This window comes from Strigops habroptila, chromosome 2, assembly GCF_004027225.2.
Source record: "Strigops habroptila isolate Jane chromosome 2, bStrHab1.2.pri, whole genome shotgun sequence".
In the NCBI taxonomy this organism is placed as follows: domain Eukaryota; kingdom Metazoa; phylum Chordata; class Aves; order Psittaciformes; family Psittacidae; genus Strigops; species Strigops habroptila.
In genome coordinates this window covers 1,069,808-1,081,813 of record NC_044278.2, presented here as the reverse complement: position 1 = coordinate 1,081,813, position 12,006 = coordinate 1,069,808, and the positions used below count along the sequence as shown (strand labels likewise).

Below are 12,006 nucleotides of genomic sequence, written 5' to 3'. Positions count from 1 at the left end.
AATAACACACTGAAGGATACACACTGAAGATTAAGTTTACACTCATATGAGGTTACACCCATAAAGTAATAGTCTTCTATCTTTGTAAGCCACAAATGTAACTGAGCACAAAATGCTGTCAGCTTTGGTCCTGTCATTCTAGACCAGTCATCTGACCTGGTGAGAAGGTGAAGCAGAAACAGATAGGGCAGTGTGGGGGATCTGTGGTTCAGTTCTTATCTCACATTTTAACTGAGCTGCTACACACAGTGCCTCCAGATTAGACAAAAGGCACCTCTGCACTGTATGGCACAGTGTGGCTCTGAAAAGATTAATTCAGCTAATGGAGAAGGGTACATAGTATAGATACATAGACAGACGTAGCTGTGACAGTCTTCATCAGGGAGCTGCAGAAGGCACTGTCTTTAGGCATCCATTTGCCCCTTTTAATCTTTTCTCAGGTGCAAAAGAGAATACAGCACATAGTTTAAAGTGTTCGAATTTAACATACTAACATGAACTGCATGTTCAAAGTGAGAAGGACTTTCTTCTGCTCTAACATCTTGCCAATACAGCAACAGCAGTAAAAAAATATTAAGGCAAGCTACAGAAGTTAGTATTGGCTGATGGCAACATTGATTACCACATCAGAAATTTTGCTTTCAAAAAGTGACAGTAAGGATCAAGGAAATATTTCCAAAACCAGATTTGGAAATTTCCTGAGACAATTTTACTAAGAAAGCATCTGCCTGTTCAAAACCTCTATCTGTATGCACTATGAGAATATGCCAATGCAAATCAGCTTGCTAGATATATATCTGCTTGATCATGTCTAGACAGGTTGCGAACTGTAATTACTGACTCTGATTAGTTAAAAACTGAGTCATACCTTTTTTTATCTACTATGCTTGTCTCACCCACCTGTTTGTTGGGGGTTTCAGAATGAAAAGTCTTTAAGATACATACTGTTGCTTTCTATACGTTTATACAGCACCTAGCACAAGTTTTACTAACTTAAAGGGCCTTTGAGCCCGTCACAATATTAATATTTCTAAACAACAGCAATAAAAATGTCACTAGAGAATAGTGATGGTTTAAAAGTCAAATTCCTGTGAAAGATTAAAAGAATCTGTGAAGGCAATATTAAAAATTTTCTTAAAAATTTAAGACTATAACTATTTAGAAAGGATTGAAAGAATGTGAGGGTGCTTATAACTTACCTGGCTTCCCTCTTTTTGCCAGAAAACAGCTGGCTGGGGATTTCCCTTAGTTTCACAAGGAAAAGTCGCTGTTCGACCCTGGGCTACAATCTGGTCTCGTGGCCTTACCACAAACTGTGGGGGAGCTAGAAAGTAAGAAAAACCATGGTGTAAATTTCAGATGTTTTGCAAGGGGGAGATAAGGAATACTGAAGGAAAGAGACAACATTATGAAGATTTGGTTTATGCCAGAGGACGTGACACCAGAAACATTAATTAGTATAGACAGAACTAATATGTAAACAAAAACAACAGCAGCAACAAAAAGAGCAGCAATATCAGTGTGTGATATCCCCAGCAGTAAAAACAAAAGAAAGAAAGAAACATTACAACCATACATGCTACAGTAAATTCTGATGACAATAAATGCTAAGGAGCAGTAGTCGGGTGTTTATGATGCCAGCTCTGGATGTATTTTACCTTTTGTCTAGGCAGCACTCTCATATATACCTTCTGCGCTTCACAGAGCTTGTTATTTTGCTAGAGCTATTGTGTATTGCAATATACGAATTAGGATATACAGACTGTCCTTTGCAGTCTGCCCCTCTGGACTTTTAAAGAGGAAGGTCTGGATGACAGCAGAAGGACAGAAGTTCAAGAGCTGCCTCACTTCTCTTAGGGGTAGTGAGGTCAAGAATGAAGTAGAAGGAGAACTAGCTGTACAAAGAGAAGTTGCTAAAACAACACTTATTTAGGAGATACAGATTTCAGCTTGTGTAGAGACAAGAAGGAAGTAGGAGTTGAAGAGTTAGCAGGCAGCAGTGAGTGTTGAATAAGAAGGAATGGGTATTCCAGGGGATCAGGAAGAGACAAGGAAATGTAAAAAGGAGAAAGAAGAACCAGAACTGTCTATGTTTTCAAGTAGATGGCATTAACAGCGTTCAGATGTAGGGAACCAGGAAGCACAGTCAGAAGTGAGCAGTTTCTAAAAGAGACATGTAGCTTGTGTTGTCTGGAAGTAGTGATGGAGAATAAAGAGTCAGTGCTTGGTGGGAGCAAGAAGGGAGAGAAAAGGCGTTAATGTGCAGAAGAACAGTGAGGAAGAAGCAGTGTTGGAAGATTTGAGAGAAAAAAACTGACATCAGTGACTACGTTGAGCATGATGTGATAAAACAAATGACTTTTCTATGCATGACATGCAAACCCTCCAGTCTTGGTTCAATACTGGAATTCACTGGAACTAATTCAAAAGACTAACTAACTGTTGGGGCAGGCTGAAGAAGGGGACAAAGGAGTTGAAAAAAAAACAACCAAAAAAAAAAAACCCAAAACAAAAACCCCCAAACCAAACCAAAAAGCCACATTCCTTTTCTTCTATTCCAATATTGGTTTGGTGGTTGTGGAAAGGGATGTTTTAGGAACACTAAGCTTTTAGGTAAACAGAATTTAAGTGTTTTAGAAAACCGTATTTTCACCATTATAATTACAAACTATTTAATTAGGCAAGAAGAGCAATCAAGACCCAGCTTCCGATTACACCTGCTGACAGCACAAACGCAAATCTGCTAACTGCATAGAAATGTACGCGGGTGTGAGTTTTTGAAATACACTTTGCAGTTCCCAAGGCTTTATAGATCAGCAGGAGTCTAGAGAGCACCAGTTGAATAGCACTGGTATAATGTACCCTTAAAACAACAACTCTAAAGAACTTAACAAACATGAAACACCATCAATTTTGAAGGCAGAGGGTGAGGACAACATGAGACATCTTTCTGCCTCACACTTCTAAACACAGGTTTTGGCCTCTCTGGAGAAAGAAGTGTCCACCCCTTCCCCAGGCCTCAGCAGGTGTTAGTCTTCTGAAAGGGATATAGGTTTAGGTACCCTGCTGCTGCCCATTTATACCCACATGTTTTGAGGTTTCTATAAGAGCATAGGTATTGCTACACATAATCTAGGATCCTAACTCATGCTGTACTATTCCTAAAGTGCTGGACTGCAGTGAGTTACTTGTTTCCCCTCACCGTGTTTTACCTAGCATATCTATATGCAGTCCCTACAAGTGTCAGAAAACTGCAGTGTGGTAATTAGCACGTTTGTTCATTCAGTTATATGGGAAGGGAGAGAAAGACCTTTAGAGTGTGAATTAGAAAGCCTACTTTATGCTAAGGTATCTCTACAGTTCTGACCACCCACTTAATAAAGGTCACTGAATTTGTTCACTCTTTGATGCTCAGCCATAGAAGCTCATTGTCCTGGATATTAATACAGAATCAATAGGAACCTCCGGCAGAGTAGAGAACTGAAAACCTCTAACCTCTTCAGGTGTTACATCTGCATTTGACAGGAACTATGCATGGGTCCTATGTCTATGTGCTTTATGGATGGCCTGAAGACCATAAACCTCCTATTGTGATGCTAAAAACTTGGTGACAGAAAACCACCCTATAGATCTTGCGGAAGCATGATCAATGCCTAAGATCCCTTTGTAGGCATGCTTCGTGCACTGGCAGCAGGTTATGCAGGCAGTGCTCTGAGACAGAAGGAAGAAGGGCAAATCATGTAACCAAGTAAATGTAAAGTAGGCAAGTTTAAGGGTTCATTGGAAACATTCTCATACACAGAGGGCTGTACTGTAAGTCAACAATCCAAAGCTCTGAGCAGATTTAATAAAACTGAACTTGTTGCTGTAGCAGACTTCCCAAGGAGCAAATTAAGGTAATTTGGTAGTCAAGAAACAGTAATTATAAGCATCCTAGTTTCTACCTAGTTTCTAGTTCTTGACCTACCCCCAATTTTGAATCTCTCTCACTTTCCTGAGAGCAGATAAAGGATTATTTCTTTTGCAAAAAGATACAAGCAAAAGAAGCAGGAATTAAGGCTGTAGCTCAGTCCAGGTAATCTAAATGACATGGATTGACCCTGTTGCTGTTGTCTCCTTGCCACACAGCAAGTCCTCTTCAGCATTTGCTGTATTAGGTGAACAGAAGATCTGTGGCCTCGTAACATTCAAAAAATCTTTTCACTGTATCAGTTTTATATCAATTTCTAGTTGAATAATGCAAATTGAAAGCTGAAAGTAACAGTTAATTATCACAGGAGTAATTCTTGGTCAGCACACCAAGGCAGCCAAGCAGTAAGACACCGATTATCTCCAGAGAATGCAACATGACCCTGCTCAGAGACAGCAAGACTTCTTTGACAGACTAAGCACTTGGGCTCTTCAATTTTCCTAAAAAGAGAGCTCATTATCTTCATATATAGATGCTGTCTATAAAGATAGATAAATCTTATTACTCCCATTTTGCAGAAGGGTTAACTGAGACCATGACTTGCTTAAAGCCCAGCTGCATGTGAATGTTGCACAAAACCTAATTCAAGCCATTATTGCTTCTCTCAAAATAGGTGGATTTTTAGAATGTTTTGAAGAGGTACAGTTAGAGAAATAACAGCAGGCTGGATATGGTTCAGCTGTTAAAGTTATGTGGTACTTTAATGCTTAGTTCAAGCTAAACATTAAGGTCATTAGAAGAATCTGCTGAAAAAACTGTTAGGAACCAGCAGACTGAGTGTTGTGCGTATCAGACTTATTATCCTTCACTGTTTCAGATGTAACATTAACTGGATTGGAACAAACAGAATGGAAAAGCTCTTGCTTAATTGACATTTGAAAGACAAAGACAATAGCTCTAAATGGAAATATACTGCTTGGATTCCAGGGGACCAGCGAAAAATATGAAAAAAGAACAGTTAAGACTATAGACTATAGTGTACTTCTATTGAAACATCTTTTCTCTTTTTTCTTTTTTCTTTTTTTGAAATGTAAATAGTACACAGTAAATTAGATTTGATTTCTGGCAAATTATGCTTTGATACTACATTCAGCAAGCGCTGGTTTCAATCAATGTCACACTAGAGCTCTATTATGCTAATAGCCGCTTGTAAGGCTGAGCAGGATGATATGGAAATCAGATGGTAGAACATGAATAGAAAGCATAGGCCATGTGCAAGAGGGCTTTGAGATGAGGGGATGGGGGGACCCCAAGGTTAATCATATCATGTTCAGAACTGTTTTTACAGCACAGAACAGTATTCCACTGCAACAATTAAAATGGAGATAGAAAAGCATCAGCAGTAGTAATCATTAGTTATGTTATTCGAAACAGGAAGAGTGCATTCCGTTGAATTCTTTCTAGATGCTTTTTTATGCATGACTGAATGGATCTTTTATTCCATTAATAAATGTTCATGAAGGTAGCCTCTGCTCAAGTGTTAAAGAGCTTTGGGGGGGGAAGAAAGAAGAAAAAAATACTGCAAATTATTTCAAAGGGATTTCTCAACTCTTCTCCAATCTTAACACTTAGCAGAATCTCTAATCTGACGGGATGGATTTCATTAATTTCTTTTCCAGTAGTGTTGCTGAATACTAAAGGTTATGCTGAGTCACCAGGAGCTGATAAAGCTGCTTGCTAGACTGAGACAGGGAGTATATCCCTCCTAGGTGAACTCTGGTGACCTGATACGAAATGTGGCAGAAAACACAGTAGGGGAGGGGAAAATTACCACAGAAAAATGTGAATTTATAGCAAAAAGTACACTGATTCCGAATCAAGTACAAGCAACATTTTCATCCAGTGACACAGTTTTTTAAGTTGATCTTGTGATTTGTCATTTACATTGATTTCAATGATCTTAAAGGAATTTTATTATCATGACTTGCCCACAGCACCTCCCCCCGCCCAGGTGTCCTGAGGTTCATACATTATATTGCTACGATTTTAATTAGAAGTAGATATTGTAGCAAGTTTTAGCCCAATATTGCTACCACAAGCAGAAATGGAATTGTAACCCCAGCAACTAATACCAGTGGGATTTTGTGTGTCACTGGTTACATTTGTCTAGGTGGTCTGGGAGATAATAGAATTTTGGATGCTTTTGTGATACAAATGTAAAAGAAATATGTAAGTCCCTACTTATATACCTTGCTGTAACACTGCTATTTGCATGGCATGATCTGCCCAAAAGTGCAGTTATGAAAGTCCAGGAGTTTTGAAAGATGTTTTGCAAGGCTACTATTGCTGATGGAGTAAATAGAAGAAAACAGAAAATACGTCCAGTCTCAAACACCAGAAACCTAGGCTGAGTCAGCAGTTATTTCCTCAGGAGTTTTCTAATGGGTACCAAAAGTGATGTGCAGTTCTTATGACACAAAGTTGTACATGCACCATTAGCTATGACTAATGATAAACCAAGGGTGTAGCCTCTGACACAAGAGCCATTATAGGAGCCTGAGAGGATGCCAGCCTGGGCCTACTATTAATTCAGATATTTCTTACCGGGGATAAACTAATGGAAGCTAAGGATGGTCATTTTCTACAAAGTGGTGCACTCCATTGATTAGGTGTGTTCACAGACAGGGAAGGAATTAACTTTTTAGCATGCTAGTTACAACTGAGCTGCCAGGAAAATTAGTTTCTTTTTTTTTTCTCTGCCATGAGTACTATGTTAACATAGGAATCTATAACTATTCCTGTCTCAGTTAAAATGTATAGGAAGAAAATTAACTATCCCAGCTGAAACCAGGATAATTCCCTAGACTATATGAGTGCAGTTGGACTTTGAAACAAGTGCATAGATCTCATTTTGTGGACATTTTGTTTTAACTATGTTCTCTTTCCTTGCTCATTTAGAGTGTTCTCTTTCTTCCATGATTTCTTCTTCAGGTGGATGGTTCTTCCAATAAAAATGAGGATTGGGTAGGTTCTGGGGGTAACAAGTGATTCATGAAGCCCTTCACTAAACCAGTGATACTATTTTAAAATTACCCAAGTGAAGGTGGCAAAACAGGTACTTCTGAAAAAAGTTCTTCTGAAAAGCAGCTTCCCATAACCTAGGGGAATATGAGTAATCCATAGCTCTGATACCATCTTTAACATTGACACTGCTGCAAAATTAATTCTCGTATGTCCTGCAGCAATAGGTCAAATATACAAAACTAGAAGCACAGGGGGCAAGTGGGGAGAACTTTTTACAGGTTGAATGAAAGGAAGCACTGGAAGAAGAATCAGGCTACAGTGGGGCACAGGTAGAGAGCAGGGGGAAGTGAGGCCACAGCAAGTTTATTACTAGGACCAGTTGTTCTGTAAGTGTCCTTCATGCTGCTCCTCCCTCACTGAAAGTGAGAAATTCCCTTTGTTTTCTTTTGCTTTGTTTGCTGTTTTCAGATAAGCCATGTAAAAAAACCACCAGTGTTAAAAGATCACACTTCATTCGAGAATGCTAAACCTTCCTTCATACCTGGACTAATTGTGCTAATCTTCAATGTAAATTCAAGTTCTGAATTTCACATAGAGCAACATTTTTATCCTTCAGTCACTCTGAAACTCTGAAGCAGATAATCTCTGAAAGCATGGAAGTATTAGCATTTGTTTTTCTTTCTTTGCCGGAGGCGGAAAAAGTCTAGAGAATCAATCAATAAAAACCTGCTAACTGTCCTATGTATTTTGACTCATAAAATCTCTCTTTTATCCCTGGATGACCTAAGAGAAAGAAGTGGGATAAATCTGCATGGTGGAAAAAAGAGAAGCAAGATAAACAATAATGGAAGAAGCAGGTCTGGTTTATAGTCAAAGTTTCCCTGCCAATTTCAATTAACATAACTGCCAAATCTGCATTTATAATTTTTATAACAGAAGTTGAAGCACACACACACAAAAAAAAAATACTATCAAGGATTTGTTCTCCCTTCTTTAGAACTCTAGAACTAATGTCAATAAAACAAAACTGTGAGAATAATTAGAAAAATCCAGCTCTGTTTTCTACCTAGCAGAAACGAACGGCATCTATTTTCTATCCTCCCTCTGATGGTTGAACTCAGACTCCCTTTTCCAGTGGTCTGAGTTCAATAGCAAAGCTTTTCTGAACCCCTCCTCCTCTTTGTTTTATGGTGCATTTAAATATTAAGTTTAAATCCTGGTCGGAATTTCATCTCATTAGACTGTACCGTGCTCTCATTTAATCATATATCTCTACTTTATTATATCTTGTCCAACCATCTCTTTTAAAAGGTCCCTGAACCTTACAGATGCTCCTGGAAAATCCCTTCCACAAAGCCCTTTACTTAGTTCTGATGCATATAAAGAGAGGCAGCGCTGATTCTGTCTGCCCAATAACTTATATTACTCAGGACTTTCTCTGCTCTAGACAATGCTTTCTAACTTCTTTCTTTTTCCTGAAGTGTCTCAGATTCAGGATATACCATTTGCTCAGATCAGATAGAAAAGATGTGCTTTCCTAAAATCTTAACATTTCAGTCTGCTTGCTAACGTAAATTGTACCATTAGGGAATGGCTCTTGCTACTATACCTTCTGTGAGTTTAGCAAACAAAACAAATTATGCCAACAAAAAGACATGTAATCTGCCATGATTCCTTTTGTCATGAGAGATAGCAGGATGGTTTGCTGGTAATGTGTTTAAAAAAAAAAAAGCATACCCCTTGCTGATATAGTAAGATTTCATCAAAATAATGAGTGTTATCTGCTTATCTCCTTCAAAAAAACATGAATTCACATGCTGAAGAGAAGAGCTAAGAAGATGATGAGAAGAGTAAAGAGCTGAGATAGGCTAATAGGCTACATCTATAGTGATAAACATGATAAGTTTCTGGCTTGTTTACCCTTGAGAATAAAAAAGGCAGAGAGGAGAATCTCTGCTCAGTTTGGGCCACTGTTAAGTGAAGAGAGGAAAAGGAGTGAGGAAGAAAAAAAGACTGTTTATGCTGACTGAAAATGCTAGTGTTCAACAAATACAGGGCATACAGTAGTTTTGCTGCTGAGTAATACTGAGTACTTACCAAACTGTAGTATGGCTAGTAGCAACAGAGCAAAGAAGGTCAAGGGAAAAGTGAATGGATTAATGTATGGAGCTCCATGTTCCTCTTAAAGGAAATATGAGTGATTTCTCCTTTTAGAAAGAGGAAGGGAAAAGTCTGGGGGGAGCAACCAACACATCAAAAGACCTTTTTACACACTCATCTTCAAAGACTTATGAAGTAGACCCAGAATCCACTGAGGTAAGAAAACAGTGCCCACCAATTGGAGCACGCTTCCAGAAAGTTAAAAAAGATTTACACATTGAACTTCCTGAAACCTTCCCAAGCTGGAGTTCGGCAATAAAAAAATCGGTGCTTGATCACTTCCTGCACTTGCTGTAACTGGGTTTTCTCTAGTATGAGTACTAGTACATACTTAGTGCCACAGTGGAATGAGCCAGGATATCACAGTATAACACACTAAAACTTCCAGTACATATACTGCCATCTTTCACACTTATCACTGAAGAAGAATCCTCTATCATATCTTCTGTGTTTCTGTTCTGACTGCTATCTGGCATACCCAAGAAGACTTGGAGCAGCTGGAACTGAAGCCAAGTTCTGTGGATTGGTACTTAAATGCTTGGTGGTTAAAGTGCTCAGTGTCCACTTGCTGAGCCATTCTGGCCTATATACTGCAAACATATTTCTATGATATCTGAAGTCATTATAGGATTCAAGTTTACATTCAGTGGCAAAAGTGGACTTTTGACAAAGTAGAAATGCTAAGGACTTTAGGATTTTTAGTCTGGTTTTGAAAAGGCTAAGAAATGTCAGGACAAGTCAGCTTCATATTTTAGCTCTTCCTGGTATACAATCTGAATTCATTCTATGGCAACCATTTTTCTTTAATCTGAAGAATTTGCCTATTTTAAAGAAGAATGATGCTTTATTCTTTCACTTCTGGAAGGAACAAATCCAAAAAGCCTAATATTCACTGGTGTCCTTACCCTCTTCTGAAAAGTTCTACAGCTGGTAGCAGGCAGACAGGCTATTTTCCACACACTGATACAGATTTGAGATTTCTGCCACTGCCAAGTATGATCTCACCTCTTCCGACACACACCAATTGCCATTACCGAGATTTTATAAATCCTCAGTGTCTCTAGTGAAGGTGATATATTCATGAATATACTAAAAAGAAAAGCATTCATCCTACACAGACTTTCCCTGCAAGAGTCAGAATGGAGAAGAATAGAGAGAGATGCTTCTCACCAATCTGCACCATCTAACAACAACAAACAACATAATTTCTAGGCACAACACCTAATGCAACTTTAAGATACAGTCCTTTCTTTTTTACATTTCATGCTGCACCACTCTTAACAGATCATTAAGTCATGCCAGGCTGATTTATGTTGCGAAAACTTCCCAAAGCAGAGTGAAATCCATCATACAGTCACACTGCACTTAAATGTGAACAGACTGTGTTTAATTATTATGGAATTTGGAAAATTCATGGCAGGTTCTTATTTGTTTCTCTCTTCTTTAACATGGGAGGGAAATGAAATTTTTGTAGCTTGGTCTCCCATTATTTCCTTAGTGAATTCCAAATACTTAATTCCTATCCAGGCAGCAAAAGTATCTAGCTATTTGCTGCATGTCACTTCTTTCTGGGAAGAGAAGTCATAGCAAATGACAATAAATTAAGTAAACTTGACACACTGTAAGGCAACTGAAATGTAGAGAGCTGTATTTTCACTTGGACGTAGTTGAAATCAATTTGCAAACTGAGTACCCTGTCACCTGAATGACTTCTTGGATGATTAGTAAAAAGGTAACTGAAACATTGGACAGATCTTCATAGATCTTTTATTTGAACTTCAGGACTCCCTTCTCAAAGGGAACTCTTTTCAACTGCTGTTGAAAAGAGGGTCAGTGCTACTTTCAGTGGGACTATATGAAACATATGCTCCTCCTTTGTGCTGCTTTTAGCAGCTATTTCCCTACCCAACTAACTGCCATAAGAAATACAGCAGAATGCAAAAGTGAAAAAAACACTAACTTGCTCATCTGGAAAATCCATCTAACGAGTTAAAATGGTCTAAATAGGGATAAATATCTTGTTTCCTAAACCCATCTGCTGTAAATCCTGTCGGAAATCTTTTCAAAAGGTTATAAATAAGAGAACATCTATTTTAGAAATGGGTAACACATTTATGCCTAGCAGCAAATCCAAACATGATGAGTAATCTGGCATAGAGCTGTTAAATTCACCAGCTGCTATCCACCTCGGGCAGAACCATACCTCGTTTTGTCTATGTAGTATGTTCCATATGTTAATAACTGCTTGAACTAAACGTGGTCATTGGTAATTCCACTCCTGAATTTTCCACTCAAGCTGAAATTTAAATAAAAGTATCACAACTGACAGAATATAAATATTTGAAACAGGAAAAACTGAATAGAAAATGAAAATTATTCCATTTGCAAAAGAATTGCAATCCTGGAACATTAAAAAATATGTTTCTCTATTCTTCAGTGACAAGCCATTGAAAGAAAATGGTTTGGTCTTGTTTAAAACACAACAAAGACAAAACCTGTCTGCTTTGAATTGGAGGTAGTGATGAAAGGTAGAGGTACCTAGATAACTCTCCGGTGTTACAAAAGAATATAAACTTTTAAACTGCTTCCCTGCAGTTTAACGTATACATAACTACATAAATATACTTCTCTTAAAACATCAGCCTCCTCGAGATCTGTGAGCTTACTAGCATTGAGTAGTGTTTGCCTTAGCTTCCTTTCTGTAAGGAGAAGTATTTTTGCTCTGCATTATGGTAAACTTCCTGAACAAAAAAAATGCAACAAGATTTGACTCACCATTCTTGTCAAATGACAATTTTAACAGAAAATTGCTTGGGCTTCTTGGTGGAAAACTGGTGGTAGAGAGGGAAGTTACTTTGTTTTGCCTTAATGGGCTTTAAATTTTCATACACCAGGATAGGTAGCTGCCTGCT

At 38.2% G+C, this 12,006-nt stretch overlaps 1 protein-coding gene across 20 annotated transcripts in view; it reads right to left on the bottom strand.

Moving 5' to 3' along the window:
* Nucleotides 1–12,006, bottom strand: part of ROBO2 (roundabout guidance receptor 2) — a 1,090,001-nt gene that overhangs the window by 102,203 nt on the left and 975,792 nt on the right. For all 20 annotated transcript variants that reach the window (XM_030471548.1, XM_030471544.1, XM_030471547.1 and 17 more), the window contains one exon: nt 1,200–1,324. In XM_030471548.1, the coding sequence (XP_030327408.1) occupies nt 1,200–1,324 (125 nt within the window). The remainder of the gene's footprint in view (nt 1–1,199; nt 1,325–12,006) is intronic.